Raw genomic sequence first — 19,397 nt, forward strand, 5'->3', positions numbered from 1 at the left:
CTACAGGGCTAAAGGTAACTTACACCCAGGGATTGCAGATTCTTTTTAAGGAAATCACGCAGCTTGCTGTGTAGACGTTGAGCTAAATCAGGTGCGTCTGCTCGTCCCACCTGCGCACTTTGAATTTCATTTGTTGAAATGCCCTCAGCAGTCCCCTCAGTAGCAACGACATCATTCATTCTGTAAGAGACCTGTACTTGACGCCTGGATGCGGGGGGGGGGGGGGGTGCGGTTCTGCAGCCCTCCAGGATGGAATCAATGGAATATGGAATTCTGGAGCACAGCAGTGGGAGATAGGCAGGGATGGGAAAATAGTACCACGGGGGCTTGGACAGCTTCCTTACACTTTCTAGAAACCCAAGATGTTCACCACTGTAGAGCGGACGCCTCCGTTGTTTCTCACATATCTACAAAAAAGAGCTGTGGATTGGACTGGAAGAATGCATACCTTAAGGTCAGGCACACCCTTGCGTGAATCGCGACTTCCTGTTATTTGCTCGGTGGCTTTGGACAATTCAGGTACATTCTCCGAGTTTCTATTTCTTCAGCTGTGATTTAGGAATAGCAACGTTTCTGTGACCTCATAAGGATTTTCTCACGTCATGTAACTGAGACAATTCATCGAAGTTATTTAATAATCTGCAACGTGATGCACGTTTCCAGTTTGTTTCTTTTCTCCTCAGAATAGAGCAATTTAAGCTTTCCTATGAATTCTCTGTATCATTGCCTAAAATTTCCATATGATGGATTTTTAGAATAGAACAGAATGGATCTCACTCGATTGGCCTTTTCCTCTGAGCCTACATTACTTGTTTTCTTCAGAAAGCCATACTATTTTTCTGTATTTAACATAATGGTTGCATTATAAGATTTTGAAAAAACAGAGAAAAGTTCACATAAAGGTACATTAACCACACACAACTAGCAATATTTGCCTTCATTCCAAGTCTTTGCTGATACACATAAATGGTTTTTGAGAGTTTAATTATGGTTTACGTGCACCCTTGTCTCTAAATGTTTTACACTTCACATTATATATTAAAAATCTATCCAAGTGTCTGTTAATTATCACTTTTCTGTTTGCACAATATTTTAAAAAAGAATAATGGTATGATCTATTAAGCATTTTCAAGATGCCATATATGTATATTTTTAAATTGTATTTATTTATTTTTGAGAGAGAGAGAACACAAGCCAGGAAGGGGCAGAGAGACAGGGAGACACAGAATTCAAAGCAGGCTCCAGGCTCTGAGCTGTCAGCACGAGCCCGAAGCAGGGCTCGAACCCACGAACCATGGGATCATGACCTGGGGCAAAGTCGGATGCTTAACCGACTGAGCCACCCAGGTGCCCCTAGATGCCGTATATGTTTCAAGTGACCTATTTTTGTTACTGTGAATAAGTATCCCTTTAACATTCATATTCATAAATTCCCTTTTGTGGGATAAGGATAAGAGCAAGTGTTACACATCCTAAATTCCATGCCAAAAGGTTTTTTCTATTTACATTGTCATTAGAAATACCTGGATTATCAGGTTATGACACCCTCAGTGAAACACCTCTCTTCTAACGATGAAATCAACTGCAGAATATTTCAAGTGAAATATAAAAGGTAGTAGCAAAATGTTTCATTTTCTGGCTGACATCCTAGTATATCAAGTTTTCTTGATCTCTGTTTCTTTAGCATCTAGAACATCGCTCGGCATCTAACGGGAGAACATCCTTTACTTTTTAAATGAATTAATGGTAAACAATGAAAGGAAGATTGGAATCTATTGCTGACCTTGTAAAACAGAAACAAGTAACAGTTTAATGGGTAAATTATGAATTCCAATGCAAAGGACGGACAGAAATTAAGGGTGGTGCATGTTGCTCTAAAAGCTTCCTGAATTACTTCTATCACACACTTGCCTCCATGTAAACCTTTCTGTGTATCTCAAGAGTTAAAAAAAAAAAAAGTCATATTCAGCCTCTGATGAAGAAGATAATCTTATTTTTCAAAACTCTAATTGTAAGGGGCGCCTGGGTGGCTCAGTCGGTTGGGCGTCCGACTTCAGCTCAGGTCACGATCTCGCGGTCCGTGAGTTCGAGCCCGACGTTGGGCTCTGTGCTGGCAGCTCCGAGCCTGGAGCCTGTTTCAGATTCTGTGTCTCCCTCTCTCTGACCCTCCCCGGTTCATGCTCCATCTCTCTCTGTCTCAGAAATAAATAAACGTTAAAAAAAGTAAATAAAACCTCTCATGTGTATGAACATGCATATACCTACATGTGGTAAAAGTCTTACATGGATGGGAAGGGAAAAATAACGACTGTCTCTGAGTTCAGAAGGAAGGAAAATGAGCTGGCGGCTCAGGGCTGAGGCTCCAACTCTGCCTACAAAGTTTTATTAATTTTTTTTAAATTTTATAACATTGAAGCAAATGAAGCAAAAAGCTGACCCTGGGCAACAGATAACGTATTTGTAATCATATTGTCTGTGCATATATCTTTAGTAAAACAAATGACAGTAAGAGAAAATACTGACACAGAGCCACTAACAAGCTGGCAGAGAAAGACTTTTCTGCTGTCTCCTCCCCTCCCTGGGTCCTCACTCTTCCAGCTTGGATCTGCTCCCAATCCAGGGATTTTGCCTATCCCCAGCCCAGACTCAAGCCCGGAATCATTGCCAAATTCAGCCAGAATATATACAACCAAAAATGAGCTACGCCTACCTTGATGTCTATCCCAGGCTGCCGGTGGGTTTTAAGTAGCAAGCTGTTCTGGTTTGCAACCTTGTGTTTCATATCTTTCGTGGAGTTGCCCCCTGCCCTTGGCCCTCTGTGGAGAAGGATTGTTATGGTAGAATTGTTACTCTAGGCTTCTTTATTTCCAACTTTAGGTTAGATATAAGGGCGGTAAAGATAAGCTAGCCTTAATATTATCAGAAGATAATGAACAATCTACCAGCTCAGAAACAGAGATAACAGCTTTCTGAACTCTTCTGATGGTGCATATTCCACTGTATCGGTTTCCACTTGATTCTTTTATTTAGACCCAAACTCCCTGATTCGCGTTTATATTAATAGTTCTGTTTAATTCTAGTTCCGTTCTTAAGGCGCCCCTACCAAAAAAGATGCCTTCAAACCCTGGCCTCTTCTCTGCCAAATGCTTTTTCTCCTTGCTGAGAGTATGCTTTTGAAAGGCTAAAATGTTTCCTTTTCCTTATCTCAAACATCTGAGTGTGACACCTATAGATCCAACGTTTATCCGAGGTATAGTGAATAGTGCTCAGAATTTCTTTTCCAGTCCTTACATGACAGACACAAGGATCTACTTATTATCTATATATTAGAATTAAAAAAAAAAAAAAGGAAGCTGAGAATTGATCCAAGATCACACAAGGAGTAAATTAGTCAAACCAAGTCTGTCCAAACCCATGCCTGTGTTGTTGGGGTTAATTTCAGCAAGCCTGAAACAGACCTGAGAGGTTTTTCCGGAGTACCTGTGGGGCACTGACCCTTAGTCAAGGCATGGACACGTGGATTCATTGTGTTGCTCTGTAACCAGGGGTCTGAGGAGTTTCTGGGTGGCTTGTGCCAGCTTGTCAGCATTATTTATTGATAACAGTGTGACTAGTGATGTGTACGTGGCTTCAGCGAGACCACAGAATGGTATGTTATTGGGGCTGGTTGCAATAACATGCCCATGTGACAAGCCAGGTATAAGAAGCCTCCAAACCAATACAATTTGGTCCTGGTCCTGAGGTTTTCTGTTGGGATTCCTTATCAAAAACAAACGTGCATCACAGGGGGAAAGGGAGGGCAATTGGAACACAAACCCGTCATTATGGACCCTTTGCAATGAGGCAGTCATTAGCTGGAACGCACATTTTTAGTTTAACACTGTTGCTATATCGTGTCCTAGTCCTGCAAAATAGATCTTAAAGTGGGATGCATAGTCCATTTGGATCCTATGAGTCTTCTTTAGAAATTAAACCCTGGGGCGCCTGTGTGGCTCAGTCGGTTGAGCATCCGACTTCGGCTCAGGTCATGATCTCGCAGTTCGTGGTTTCGAGCCCCGCATCAGGCTCTGTGCTGACCTCTTGCTCAGAGCCTGGAGCCTGCTTCAGATTCTGTGTCTCCTTCTCTCTCTGCCCTTCCCCTGCTCACGCTTTGTCTCACTCTGTTTCTCAAAAATAAATAAATGTAAAAAAAATTTTTTTTTAAATAAAAAGAAATTAAACCCTAACCACTACCACTGGAACATTGGGCATCAGAAGTGACATTGCATTGAAGACCCAGATTCGTCTTTAACTAAAAATATTGCTAAGGATTTATTTACAAGTAAAAAGGGTGGTTTTGATAAAGGGAATGCCCGGGTGGTTACTGAACCCCTTCGGTTTGAGGTGGCACAGGCTTTAAAATCAGTTGCTGATAATAGGACTTCCCGGTATAATATGGAAATGATAGAAACCTGACCTGAGGATCTAGCAAAGGATGAGTAAGGAACTGCAAAAGAATGGCAAGTCAGCTGAACATTCCTTTTTAGTGTTCCTGCTTAACAAGACCAAGAGTGAGCTTTTCCCTCTTTGGCCAGTAGGAGGAGCGCCAGCCAAAGGAACCGGGACAAATCACACCGATCAATTGTCTACATCTATAAAAATGGCTCCTAAGAATTTAGTGTATAATGGACTAACGGAGAAGTGCATCATTTACACTCAAAAGAGGGCAAATGCTCTACTGTCCTTCCTTTGCCTTGTGATGGTCAACGCCTACTGAAGCCATGGAAATACCTCAAAAGCTGGCGGCTTCAGAATGGCTCTACAAAGACTCTATGAAACAAGCCCCCCAGGGTGAGATGCCCCTTGCCTGGGTTATGACTGACACTGTGATAAAAGAGGTATCACCAGAATGGGCATCTTATTTGACTTTGCCCTTGTGACCTCAGGAGAATGGAAAAAAAATGGCAGTCTTGAGGCACATTATTCTGTAGCTTTCCTTTCTTCTAATGTCTTTGTCTGGCTTTGGCTCATGGAATGAGCTGAGACTGTCCCCTCCTTTCATTCTTTTTTTTTTTTTTTAAATTTTTTTTAAACGTTTATTTATTAATGAGAGACAGAGAGAGACAGAGCGTGAGCAGGAGAAGGGCAGAGTCTGAGAGGGAGGCAGAATCTGAAGCAGGCTCCGGGCTCTGAGCTGTCAGCACAGAGCCCAACGCGGGGCTCAAACTCACAAACCGTGAGATCATGACCTGAGCCGAAGTCGGACGCTCAACCGACTGAGCCACCCAGGCGCCCCCCACCTCCTTTCTTTTGTGAAGAAGTTTATAATGGATTGTTATCATTTTTCTTTAAGTATCTGATATATTCCAGTGAAGCTATTTGGGTCTGAGCTTTTCTTGGTGGCAAAGTGTTTGAATATTATTTCAATTTCTTCACTTGTTATAGATACATTCATGTATTTCTAATTCTTTTTGGATCAGTTTTGGTAATTTATGTCTATCTTACAGTTTCATTTATTTGTGTAAGTTGCTGGCATAAAATTGTTCGGAATTATATATAAGGGCTTTATAATGCTTTTAATTTTTGTAGAGTTGGTGATGGGTCTGCTCTTCCATAACTGATTTTGATGTGTGTCTTCTCTCTCCTTTCTGTTTGGTCTGTGTAGCTGAAGTTTGTTAATTTTCCTGGCATTTTCAAAGGACTAACTTTGCTTTCCTTAGTCTTCCTTCATTATTTTTCTGTGCTCTAGCCTTAATTATTTCCTTATTTCTCCTTTCTTTGGATTTAGTTTTCTCTCTCTTTTTCCTGTTTCATGGGAGGGGGCTTAAGGCTATGGATTTGGGACATTTTTGCTTCTGATATAAGCACTGAAAGCTATAAATTTTCCTCTAGGCCCAGGATTAGCTGTCGCCCATACATTTGATGTTTTCTTTTTTATTCAATTTAAAATATTTTCCTATTTCTTTTTTTTTTTAATTTCTTTGACCCATAGTCAATTGAGAAATGAGTGATTTAAATTTACAGCTATATGGGGATTCCACAAAGTCTCTCTGCTATTGATTTCTTGTTTAATTCTGTTTTGTTCAGAGAACTTTATATTATTTCAATCTTATAAAATTTATTGTCTTAAGTTCTAGCATATGATCTATATTTGTTTTCTATTGTTGTATAACAAGTGCATTACTACAAATAATATATATTACATTATGTTAAGATTTTTAAAAATATTTATTTATTTTTGGGAGAGAGACAGAGCATGAGCAGGGGAGGGGCAGAGAGAGAGGGAGACACAGAATCTGAAGCAGGCTCCAGGCTCTGAGCTGTCAGCACAGAGCCTGATGCGGGGCTCGAACCCACGAACTGTGAGATCACGACCTGAACTGAAGTCAGATGCTTAACCGACTGAGCCACCCAGATGCCCCTATATTAAGATTTATCTTATATATATATGTGCATCAAGTTAAGTTGGTTAATAGTGTTCAAGTCTTTTATTTCCTTCTTGATTTTCTGTCTAGCTTTCGTATCAATGATTGAGAATAAAATATTGAAACCCACTTGCAGTTGCTGAATTCTTTCAATTCTGTCAGTTTTGGCTTCCTATATTTGGGGGTCTCTGCTGTTAATTACACCTTCATTTACCCTTGTTTCTTCCTGCTCTGTTGACCCTTTTATCATGATAAAATATCCCTCTTTCTCTCTAATAATGTCTCATATTAAAGCCTATTTTATTTCATAAGAATATAGGTATTCTAGCTTGTTATAGTAATGGTTCGTGTCTTTTTGAAGATACAAATAATAAATTATTTCCGAAAGATGCATTGTCCCCTCTCACTGATGACATATGCAGACAAAGTTTGCAGGTGTGATTTTATACTGTCATATTAGCTGCCCGCAGGGAAATTCTCTGTGGACACTGAATTATTACCCTGGCTTGCCTTTTCTATTTATTTGGGGGGCTAGGGGAGGGGGGGGGGAGGGAAAGCATTTCTCTTTCTCACCACTGGATGTCAGTAGAGTCACCTGTGCAGAAGCTCTGAAAAATGCCTTTAATTCTAAAATTTTCCTTGGCAGCAAAGGGAAGAGAAAATAAATTGCTGCAGTCTGAGATTCTCTGTTTAGAGCCCTGTACAGACACTCTTGGAAGAATGAAAGATCTTAGGAGATTAATCAGTTTCAAAATCCAGAGGCAGACAGAGATTCAAATTGTTTAGAGAATCAAGTTGGCGTAAGGGAAAAAGTTGGTGGGGGGGGGTGGCGGCGGTGGAAGAAAATTGAAAATAAAACTTAACGGAGCATGTTCTATGTGAAACACACGTGTTTTCAATACATCTTCAGACCTCAAGGTAGACGCCAATCTCATTTCACTCAGGCTGGAGGGGCGTGGCCGCTTAAAAGACACAGGTGGTTAACATGCTGGTTATGTTGAACCAATGGTAAGAAGTGACTTTGAGTGTTGCCTAAAGGGCTGGCTGCCTTTTCTGAGAAAGGAGTCAAAGCTAAGAGAAGTCTAGCTTTGGGAAAAGCCCTCAGGGAACCTAAGGATAGGTTAGGGACCCTCCCCAAGCAGAGAAACCCACCTTATGATTGATGAGAGGATTGGAACTTTCAGTCCACCCCCCTGGCCCCTGGAAAGAAGAGAGGGGAGAGAGGGGGTAAAAATTGAGTTTTATCACCAATGGGCAATGATTTAATCAATCATGGGCATGTAACAAAGCCTCCATAAAACGCCAGAACAGGATTGGGATAGCTTCTTGGTAAAAACAAAGAGATTCGGGAAGAGTGGTCCTCCACAGCGTTTCCCATTCCTTGTCCTCTGTATCTCTTCCCTATGGCTTTTCTAGAGTTATATCCTTTTACAATAAACTGGTAATAGTAAGTGAAACATTTCTCTGAGTTCTGTGAGCCACTCTAGCAAATTAGTTGAACTAAGGAGGGGGCTTGGGAACCTCCACCTGTAGCTAGTGGGCCAGAAGCTCAGGTGACAATCTGGACCTACTACTGGCATCTGAAGTGGGAAGAGGGTGGTAGGGTCGCAGTCTAATAGGACTGAGCCCTTAACCTGTAGGGTTAGATGCTATCTCCAGGTAGAACTGAGTTAATTGTTTGGTGCTATTGATAAAATACACATCATAGAAATCAAATAAAGATTTTATTTTGAAGCCAATTACTTACAGAGCTCCTGAGGTTTAATTGTAGGGGGCTTGTCTACATGTAGTGATGAGTAAAATCCTGTGAGGGAACACTACTGTCTACTATGAAAGAGTCGGAACACCACCGTAAGTCAGTTAACTCCTATTGGCGATTAAGGGGGACAGGAAAGAGTTGTCTCCTTTACTTCGGCATGATCACTAAATCACACAATCCTATCTAGGTTTTTGGTAAACGTCTGACTATTTGGCGGTCTAGTCGATGGTAACTTACACATCTGTGCTTTTACCTAATGCCAAATCAAGACACCCCCCCCCCCCATTGAACACATATATTCAGCAACAAGAAAACAAACATATACATTTCCAGTACTCATCACCTAAATGGTACATTTCAGGGAACTCAAACTTTGCTTTCTTGAGTTTCTCTGGCTGGTCTTCATACAGTATCATCAAGCCAAATTTCTGATGAATATTTCCCCTAAGAAGTTACTAGTTCTTCATATCCAGGGTCACGAAATGCCTTTGAGGGTGTGCTGGATTTATTCTTGCAACTCTGAGGCAGGAAAAGCACACGCTAAAAGAAACAAAATATGTTAGCTCTTCAGACTTCACTAAGGTTCAGCTTAATATATACATCTCTCGATGTCATTTCCTCCAATCTGTGTGTGTGTGTGTGTGTGTGTGTGTGCATGTGTGTTATACAAGGTAAGTGTAGCATGTCATTAAGCTCTTTAAATAAGTGCTGCTCATCAGCTTAGTATTCATTCTGCTTTCTGTAATAAAATTTTGGATAAATCAAGGCTTTTTAATTTGGTTAAATGAAGCTGTGAGTCTATGGTGGTGGGAGGGTGCTGTCCCATGGAATTTGAAACAACAAGTTTTTAAAAGTATCTTTTAGGTGAAAAAGAATTTGAAGATCACAGGAAGGTGAAGCCAGAGCAAAGGACGTTTGCCAAATCCAGTCATGTGCAAATATCTTTCACTGAGTCAAGACTGTTAAGGAGACTGGGGCTGTCTAGGAAAGACACAAGCCAAGTTCTAGGGACCCAAACACAGCACGGACTCACACACAATGCCAGGCAAGCCACTTAACTTCCAGGTTTCTGCATTTATAAGATAGGAGACCGAAGTGGTCCATTTTTCAGGTTCAACCATTCCATTTGGTTGACCCTCAGCCAGTCAGCTCCCCAGTCGTTATCTGCTTTCCTCATCTGTCTTCCATCCCCATCAAACCAGCTCCGATGTGTATCTCATGACCGACAACTGCCAGCCCATCGGTCACTCTAGCTGACATCACTCAACACAACCCTGAACCTGAAATACACCTGGCAGGACTCGGGAAGGCCGGCCAGCACACTCACCCCAGGGAAGTCAGAGTGAGCCTGTTTCCACCAAATCACGGCAGAGAGCGCAGCCAGGCAGAACTCCAGCACCGTGTAAATCAGCATCACAGACAGAGTTCCCTGCAGTGGAGGAAATACAAGATTGCTAGTGCTTGAGTCAACTGAAGCCCTCATCCCTTGTTGGGCGGCGACTGTAGGGATGAAGGCCTCAACCATCAGAGTGAAGAGCACACTGCTCCTGCCCAGCCTAGCAATTGGCTTAGTTTAATCCCTTTGCTTATTTAGACCCTTGAGAGGGAGGATGAACTGTAATTACATCAGCTACACATAATCCACTTTGTGCACCGTACATCTCGCTCAGAGACATAGCTGTATCTGATTACATCGTTGACTCAGCTAGTGGTATAGTGGCTGATTACATCAGCTACACATAATCCACTATGTGCACCGTACATCTCGCTCGGAGACATAGCTGTATCTGATTACATCGTTGACTCAGCTAGTGGTATTCCCAGGGCTGGGAAAGGCCAGCTCCCATTCTTGCCTCAGCCTCACCTCTACCACTTAAGCAGCTGAGTGGGCCCGAAGTCTCTACTTCTCTAGCTTGTTTCCTCATTTATCAAATGTGCACCATGATACTTCCTTCTCAGGGGGATCTGAGAACCAATGAGGTTTTGACCTCATTGGTGCAAGTCCTTTGTAAAAGTCAATATTAACACCCCCTCTGGATGGGCTTTCTTAGCCTTTCTTGATGTCTGTGAGAGTTAGAAAGAACAATCAAGGCAATAAACACAGCATAAACAAAGCTGCCACCCTCACTGACAAAGCAAACCAACTCAAAAAAGATGCTCCACCAAGAGACTAGGTTCTACCATTTCTGTCCTGAGGCAGCCTTCATGCAGACCTGGTGAGATGATAGGACAGGAGAGCAAATGTGACTGCACAGACTTCTCGTCTATTTACACACAGCGGAAGAGGAAACGCAACTCGTGGGCGTTAACGAGAAATTGTCCTAGCAAGCAAGCTCACTATAGTCCCTTTATTTATAAAGCAAAATTATCCCTCATCAATTCATACTTGATTCATTATACAAATCCCTCCTAAACTTCTCTCCAGGATGATTCTCACCATGAGCTGGCTCCACCAAGTGTGGGTTTATGTCAACTACTGCCAACCTCATTTGCAGGTACCTTTTCCCCATGATCATATCACGAACCTGGAGGGAAACAAGTTCCTTGGGCCAGCTCCATAAGGAGTGGTGTGCAAGCATGTGCTTGACCAGCTCTGGCCATCCTCCAGCTGTGTCCTTGACATCACCCACTTTTGTGACTGCAGGACAACAGATATTCTGGAGCCCCTTTATTCGTGTCTTTCGCAGGGTTTTCTGACCACACACATACCCTTCAATGCTCCAACCTAAGACATTATTTCTATTAGCTAAACTTCATTGCTTTCTTTTCCCTAACAGTGGCAATTGTTATCAGTTGCCATTCTCCATCCTCCTATATATATTTCTCAATTTAATAAATTCCACCTCTGTAAGTTATAACAAAGAGCAATGATGCTGCTTTCTCACTCGATCAATACTGTTCATCACTGCGGTCACCGGAAGGAGAAGCCCTCACCTCCAGGGTCACACTTCCTACCCTCTACTTCTCAGTGCTCGGCCTGATGTCTGCTCAGGCCAAGTTAACACCCTAGTACACATACTTTCCATGCTTCCTGGTCACTTACATCTTCCTGCTGTCTTTGCCTTTCTGAATTTACCTTTCCTCGTGCCAAGATTTTTGGTTTGGCAAACTCCTATTTTATGACTCTAACAACAGAATTACTTTGATTATTAAGAAACTCTATCAAGGTAAGTTTTAGCTTTTTCTTATCACCTTTATTTGTCATTGCCTGTTCTACTCCATTTCACTGCCCCAGAGCCTACCCTGTCATCTCAGTCGGGCAGTGCCCCCCTCTTTGGGAAGACAGAGCCTTGGCCTTCCCCCAGATGCCCAAACCAGAAAGAGTTAGACAGATTTTCAAAAGAAGGGGTAACGACAAGTCAAGACTTTCAGAAACCTCATATGACTCGAACAACCCATCTAAAAATACTTACAGTCAGAGTGGTTTTGGCCGTGATGCATTGTTTGTCCATATATGGGTTAATAAAATAGCTAAATGTAGTCCATTCAGGTTTTCTTTGCTCTTTGTTGAAGGTACACTTCCGAAAGGCAGGATCCACAGCATCCAACGTGACAGAGAGGAGAATGAAACCCACCAGAGCACATAGAGAGCTCAGAATGTTTGCAACCACGCTGCTCTGAACCTGACAGACAAATGCTGAGTAAGAATCACTTCCAATGAGCAACCAACGTTCTATCATCCCTCTCTGCCAAGGCATTGCAGAACCTTACTTTCTAATCTGTGTCCTTCAGGAAGTCTAGCATGGGTAGACTTAAACCTGTATGTCTCCCCAGCACTTAGCAACATCTCTGAACCTAGAAGGTACATCTTGGCTAGGTGAATGAATAAATGAAATGTTTCTCCCCACGTAGGACTTCGGTAGGTGACAGAGAATATTCCTCTCCTGAATTCTTTACCCAGGACTGATGGCTAGGCTTCCTGAGGCCGTGTCTACAGAATCCCCTAAAAGGTATGACCAAAGGCGGATGTGATTTCTTTCTCCCCCAACTCATCCAGAAACTCCTGGTGGAAGCATCAGCCACACAGAGGAGGCAGATGAAGCAAGGCCTCCTCCTTGCACCCCACCTTCTTCAACGCCCAGCCACCCAGATAGGAATATGGGGACATAGTGTAGTCAGGCTTAGGTGAGTCCTGGAGTAGACAGACCCAGGGCTCTGTATGAATGAGTGGTCACACCCAGAGCTCTGTATGAAGGAATATATAGAAAGAGTTCTAGTCTTAGGCCTGAGGATGGTGTAGCATGTGAGTGGCAGGGTGAGGCAGAAGGTCAGACTGGATGTGAGGAAGCTGACATCATGGTAGTAGCTTTGCCTGCGACCCTCTCAGTTTTCCTGAGCGCTCCGTTCCCCAGTTCCATTTTCCACTCTGGGTCTCGTTTCCACATGTACGGAGTGAGTGAGGGCAACAAATACACTGAGCTCAGAGATGTGGTCTCTTCTACCCCAACTCACAGGAAAGGGGACTCGAGCGAGGATGATCCTGAAAGCTGTATTTATAGGTGAGTGTGGTCCAGGGAACTCCCAGTAGCCACAAATTAGAATATCACATAATCCTGTCTAGGTTTCTCTTCCTTTAGGGGCTCAGCAGTTGGAGATTTGGGGCACAGTAGAGAATAGGCAGGGCATTTTTCTCCTCCTAACCCCCATTCCCTAAAATAATGACTAAGATGCACGCTCCTGGGCCTCCTGATAACCTGATTTCTAGAGTATAGGTTTCTTAGATTAATTTAGGTTTGTTCTGGGACAGCACTCTCCCTCCACCTCAGAAAGGGCTGGTATAATGTGTGAACACAGAATTCACTACAAGATTCATGACTTGGTGAGCCTGAGTGCACCCAAAGCCCACACATGGCCTTGAGTTTGCTGCTCTGTTCACTCTGGTGTTGCTCTTCTCTGGGGTAAGGGTCCCATAAGCTTCCCCGATAATCTAGAAACATTAGTCTTTAAAAAAATATTTATTTATTTTGAGAGAGAGGGAGAGTGAGCAAGCATGTGCATGTGTGGGAGGGGCAGAAGGAAATGAGAGAGAGAATCCCAAGCAGGCTCTGCACTGTCGGCACAGAGCCCAGTGCAGGGCTTGATCCCACGAACCATGAGATCATGACCTGAGCAGAGGTCAAGAGTTGGATGCTTAACCGACTGAGCCCCCCGGGCGCCCCTAGAAACATTATCCAATACGGTTGTCACTAGCCACATGGGCTACTTATATTTAAAGTAAACTGAAATAAAATTTGAAGTTCAGTTTGTCTATTTCACTGGCCACATTTCCGGTTCTCAGTTGCAACATGTGACTGGCAGTGTGATTGCTTCATGTCTGCTATTCCAGTAAGTTCTATAGGACAGCACTGATCTAGCAGCTTGGGGGCTAGGTAAGGGTTCCGAGTAATCAACCTCTAAAGTCTGATGAGAGAGAGAGTGAGAGAGAGAGAGAGAGAGAGAGAGAGAGAGAGAAAGAGAGAGAGAGAGGGGGATTGGCATTGTCCTGAGCACTCACTCTAATTTCCTGCTGCCTTCAGGAGATTTTTTTTTTTTTAAGCAGAGTTTCCAAATGGAGTTTCTCTGCTACTTTGTTCTATGGCATTCTCACATGTGACCCCCAACATCAAACTACTTGAGGGACCTAGGATTGAGTGAAGATTTAGTGAAACTTTACAGATTAGAAACCTCCCTACAATCCATCTTTCCTCTCCCTGCCACTCCCAATCCTGGCTTTCCTGGAAGAGTTAAACGCAGGAAAATTTGTTTTTTTTTTTTTTTTATCCAATACCAATAATTACACCTTTTAGGACTCGAGAGTTTATACTCAGATCCTCCAAAAGTATTGAGTTTTAGATCAGATAGATAAAAGAATGAGAGAGAATTCCCCACATAACAATTTTGACTGGCTTTTCTCAAGGGTTTGGACAGAATCCACAACACATACACCTCTTTGTAACACTGTCACCGTCTTCGTCCCTGAAGACTTAAATTTAAAGTCCAGTCACCGTCAAAAGTGCATTATAAGGAGGCAGACTTTTTCTAGAATAGATTCCTGGGCACTGATCTAGAGTATAAGACAGTACCCTGAATGAAGTCTGTGATTGAGGGTGCACTGGACAGGAATATGGATAATCCAGACTCAGTTCCTGACTCTGATAAATATCTGCTCTGAACCTGCAAGGTGGAGACATTGACCCTGGAGAGTTCTCCCTAAATTTCATTTCGATCCATGAGTAGTGGGTCAGAGTTCTTATACTCACCAAAGGCTTAGTTGACTTTTTCTCCATGATGACTGACAGAGTTCCAGAAATGACAAACTGCTCATAAAGGAGAGACAACGGTGAGGTCAGTTTCTACGTATACATGAAGCCGCAGTGTTAGCCACAAGATGATGAGATGAAAAGTAAGGTGATCTTCAGAAGAAATGATTATTTGAGCCAACTAAGACATAGATGTAGAATCAGGTGACTCCTGCTATCCCACCCGACTCAACTCTTCCCTGGGCTATACACACAGGGAAACATGTTCTACCATTGACCCCTTGCTCCCGGCAGACAGTGAGCTGACAGGTGCACAGCCTGCCCTCCTGGCATCTTCTTCCCCCTTCCACCCCGCTTGTCCTCCTAAGGATCTCTACTCACACACAAGCCTCCCATGAATGGGTAAGCAGACTTCAAAAGGGTGGAAAACACCGGGGTAAAGGATGGAGAGGACGGAACAGATACCAAAATGATCCCCAAACTCAACACCATCACCCCGCACAGGATCTGAATAGCCTGTTGGAAGAAGAAGAAGGGAGACAGAGGATTAAAGTCAGCATTTGGAGAGGCAAAGCCTCTCTATCTCTCCCAGGGTCCTCGCACATCATCACCGTCTACAGGATCCCAGCAAGGATACAGACACTGTAAAAGGTCTGGGGTGGGGGCTCCACAAAGACGTTGGAGGAGATGCTGCTGTGTCACAGAAAACTATAGTCTCGGGCCATCTGGCAGGTGCTCAGCAAGCCTTCGAGCATCTCTGCCTCTCTGGCTCATGGCCCTTGCTCCCGGCTCAGTGTTGGACTGTTTTCCCTGGCTCTCTCATTCTGTTACTACCAACTCTCCTGTCTCTTATGGAAACAGGGGCGATCTGAGAGCCCTCACACCGCCTTGGCACTGGTGATGTGGAAGTCCCTCCCTTCATCTCCCACACCCTGCTGGACACAACAGAGAACCTGACCCTCCGGTCGGCTCCTTGACCCCTCCAGTCCACGTCCCTACAGCTGTGGATCATGGCTTCCAAGTAGCCAAGGTTGCCTCCTTGACACCCGCCGCAGATATTTCCAGCCCTGTGAATATTTGCCAAGCAGTTTTCCAAACATTATGTCCCACGAACCTCATAGTACCCCACAGGATCACGTATTTGAGGCAAGGCAATGGGTCCCCCCAGGTTCTGCAGCCTTAGATCATATAACTGCAGAGATAATTCCAGTCCTACATATATCCCTCCCAGCTCTCCTCCCTTCAGTCCACAGAGCTCTGGCAAATCATGCATGAGAGGAGAGAAGCTAACAAAAGACACATATCATCCCTGTTCTCAGAAGGGAAGGATACAAGAGGGGAGAGAAGTTTATTTTTCTCATGATTTGTGGTGAGGGAAAAATTCCCTTCAAAAACATCAGTCAGGGGGCGCCTGGGTGGCGCAGTCGGTTAAGCGTCCGACTTCAGCCAGGTCACGATCTCACGGTCCGGGAGTTCGAGCCCCGCATCGGGCTCTGGGCTGATAGCTCAGAGCCTGGAGTCTGTTTCCGATTCTGTGTCTCCCTCTCTCTCTGCCCCTCCCCCGTTCATGCTCTGTCTCTCTCTGTCCCAAAAATAAATAAACGTTGAAAAAAAAAATTAAAACAAAAACAAAAACAAAACAAAACAAAACAAAAAAAACATCAGTCAGGTTGCCTAAGCATGCAATTGGTGAACACACAGAAAAAAACATACATAAAATATGGAATTATTTATCACCATTACTCTGGTAAAACATGTAGACATATGGCTTTTTGTACTCTGATTACACTTCAAGAGAGTGATTTTGGGGGCTCCCGGGTGACTCAGTCAGTTGAGCGTCTGACTTCGGCTCAGGCCACAATCTTGTGGTTCATGAGTTCGAGCCCTGCATCAGGCTCAGTGCTGACAGCTCAGGGTCTGGAGACTGCTTCAGATTTTGTGTCTCGCTCTCTCTCTGCCCCTACCCTGCCCATACTCTCTCTCTCTCTCTCTACTAAAAATAAATGAAACATTAAAAACAATAAAAAAAGAAAGTGATTTTTTATAAAAAGAGGAGTGTGCTATTGCAAAACTATGGAAACATCAACAAAGACTCAATTGCTAGTATTCAGAAGAGGGGAAAAACATTTTTAATATCATCTTATGTCTGGGGAAGGTTTGGATGGCTCTACAAGTGGCTTCCACTGGACTACTCACGAACCCAGAGTCCCTCTGGCAAAACTTAAGAGCCACCATGGCGTAGTCTAAAGACTACGGTTTCTTTCCTGTACCCCGTCCCCCTCCCCATCCCATTCCAGCACGTTCTGAATTGGGTTTACCCCAAGAACTTTGACCTCTGCCTTTAGTTGTTTCTTGAGGTTGTATTGCCTCTGGTTGGTGGGTTTAGGTTCCTCTGTTTGGGGGAAGCTGATGCCATTTGGTGTCAGAACTGCAACGGCCTCATTGGTCATGGACCGTGATAGCATGATTTTGCCACGAACCCTGGAAAAGAAAATAAACACATTCAGTTCTTAAAAAGTATAGAGCTCTCAGGCCTCCCAAAATTGGAAGCCAGTATTTGCCCATCAGTCTGGACTTGACCTATTCTTTTAGGGAAGGAAATTTATACAGCATGCAGCGGTAAAAACCACAAATACTTGGCATCATGAATATTTGTTTCCCAACGGCGTTTGGCACACCAATCTCGAGAGGCAGATGGTCACATAAAACTTGCAATACGTCGAAATCTCTCCCCTGGTTCTACTCACAACAAGTGAATAGCCAAATATTCCAAGAATTTCACCCTCAAACGTCCCTACCAGTTATGAGATGCAGGAAGGGTTCTATTCATCAGCGTTTTCCTATTCGGGTTCTGTACTTCTCACGCTACCTAACTGTTCATTTTTTAGCCCAATAATAATACTTACTAGGATTAATCCCAAGTATTTTTAAGTTGTATTTTATTAGACATTATCCTATAGTGCCTTTTTTTAAAAAATAATCTCTATACCCAAAATGGGGCTTGAACTCATGACCCCGAGATCAAGAGTCACATGCTCTATGGACTGAGCCAGCCGGGTGCCCCCACCCGATAATGCCTTTTTAATCCTTACAACAACCCTGTAGGTTAGTTGGTTCTTTAGTTACCAAAACCATGCCGTAGTGAGGGAAACTCGGAATCAAAAAGCTTGTTGTGAAGGGAAATAAAAAATGCCGAAGAGATATTTGCAGTTACGATGATTACTCAGGCGCGTTCACATAACTGGAGAGCTGTAGAGCTGGGACTGGACCCCAGCTCCCCCTGAGTATGGAGCCTTTGCACAATTCACTAGATCGTGTGACCCCTTCATCCTTTCCACCTGGCAACAGCAGCCTGTGCCTGTGTTGACTCATTCTGGAGAGGCAGCAGCATGTAGAAAGATGGTAACAGGACCAGAGTCATGAAAGCCAGGTTCCAGGCCCGAGCCTTCCACTTGCCAGCCTCAAGTGACCAAACTGCCTGCAGTATTAGCGACGAGCTCAGCCTGCATCTCTGCTCATAGCACCGTTCTCAGCCCCTGGACTGTCCAGTTTGTACAAGGCCCAAGAACAGTTGAAGGGGCAAGAGCTGTGCTCTCATTGATCACGTGACCTCAGGTAAGGGACTCACTGAGATCACACAGAAAACAGCAGCAAGAGTTAATCCAGAACTCCTTCCCTCTGCCTGCTCTATTTCCAAAATAATCTGGTGCCTCTTAACTTCTCTCCAGGAGCTTCCAATCCAATATCCCCTCTAAGGGAGGCACAGCAGGGGAGTCAGAAGTTGAAAACAGTCTCTGGACATTGCCTACCTGTGCCCGTGGACCAGCCTGTTGGTTGCAGCTGAGGTCTCTCAAACTCCCAGGAGACTCTCGGTTCTCACACAGTCCTGTAGAATTTTCTACTGGTCTTCACCTTTTGAAAATCACCAGCCCTTCCTCAGTCCAGAGTTTATAGCCACACAGGATGTGATACTTACAGATTGTGGATTTGTGAAATGTGCTTGCACTTCCTTTTTTCCCCAAACTCCTAGCATCTTCAGCAAAGTCTCCAGTAGAAAACCTAAAGATTGGGAGAACGTGAGATTCCCTGAGCTCTGTGTGTGCATTGCCACCCCAACACTTCCTAGCTCTGTGTTATCAGACAAGTCGGTGTTCTTCTCTGCCTCAGTTTTCGAGTCTCTTAAACAGGGCAACAGTACCAACACTGGAGATTTGTTATGAATCAGTTTAGAGAAAATATTTATAGAAGGCCTTTACTGTTTCCAAGAGGCATTCAATAATAGTAACATTGATCGTGATAGAGATATTGATAAATAATAATATTAAATAACATATAGCTAACTATAGTCATAATAATAGTGATAATGACTATGCTGATTTCAAGAGGCATTCAATAACATATAGCTAATAACAGTAATAATAGAATATAGAAAAAGTGTTCTTGTTACTTACGTAAATTTTTCTTTTTTCCAGTTCCTTAGGCTCTGGACAGGCTGAACCAGCTCTCAGCACCCACTGCCTAGATGCTGCCTGCTATAGGGTGGTCTTTCTTTTCTGGTTTCTCTCTCTCTAGCAATGGATCTCTGTGTCCCAGAAAGGTTGGACCCTTCTAGGAAGTGGTGAAACCAGATGGGGGCGTAGTTGGGGAAGGACCTGCACAGATTTAACAAACTCAGACTTGGGATGCTTTTGTGAAGCAGAGGGGTCCTATGCACCCTCAAGCATCCAGATGGACGTTCTTTGGAAGCCAACTTTGATATATCAGGGTGCTGGCTCAGGATGCCAGCACTGGAGCCAGTCATAGAGGCTGAACAGCCCCATTCCACAAGCTTCCTCTTTCCCTTGGGGGAGAGCCAGAAGGAACCATGGGAACACAGTTGCAACCCATCACTGTCACCTCAAGGGATTCTGGGTTCTGCACTTAACTCCACACATTAAAGAAAAGAGTTAAGAAACACCATTAAGGTTAGCTTAGTTCCCAGGACTAGATGGCACA

General features: G+C 43.6%; 1 protein-coding gene across 1 annotated transcript; it reads right to left on the reverse strand.

Annotated features, from left to right (window-relative positions):
* Positions 1 to 9,500: 9,500 nt before the first annotated feature.
* On the reverse strand, positions 9,501 to 18,339 carry MS4A6A (membrane spanning 4-domains A6A). The gene is made up of 7 exons (XM_047823289.1): positions 18,212 to 18,339; positions 16,721 to 16,883; positions 14,784 to 14,918; positions 14,403 to 14,459; positions 11,577 to 11,786; positions 10,601 to 10,688; positions 9,501 to 9,592 (listed from the first exon to the last, which is right to left on the reverse strand). Exons 2-7 carry the CDS (start codon positions 16,865 to 16,867, stop codon positions 9,501 to 9,503), a joined length of 729 nt encoding a protein of 242 aa, XP_047679245.1. The 5' UTR covers positions 16,868 to 16,883; positions 18,212 to 18,339.
* Between the last annotated feature and the right edge of the window lie 1,058 nt (positions 18,340 to 19,397).

The sequence above is a fragment of the Prionailurus viverrinus genome, chromosome D1, assembly GCF_022837055.1.
Source record: "Prionailurus viverrinus isolate Anna chromosome D1, UM_Priviv_1.0, whole genome shotgun sequence".
NCBI classification, from domain to species: domain Eukaryota; kingdom Metazoa; phylum Chordata; class Mammalia; order Carnivora; family Felidae; genus Prionailurus; species Prionailurus viverrinus.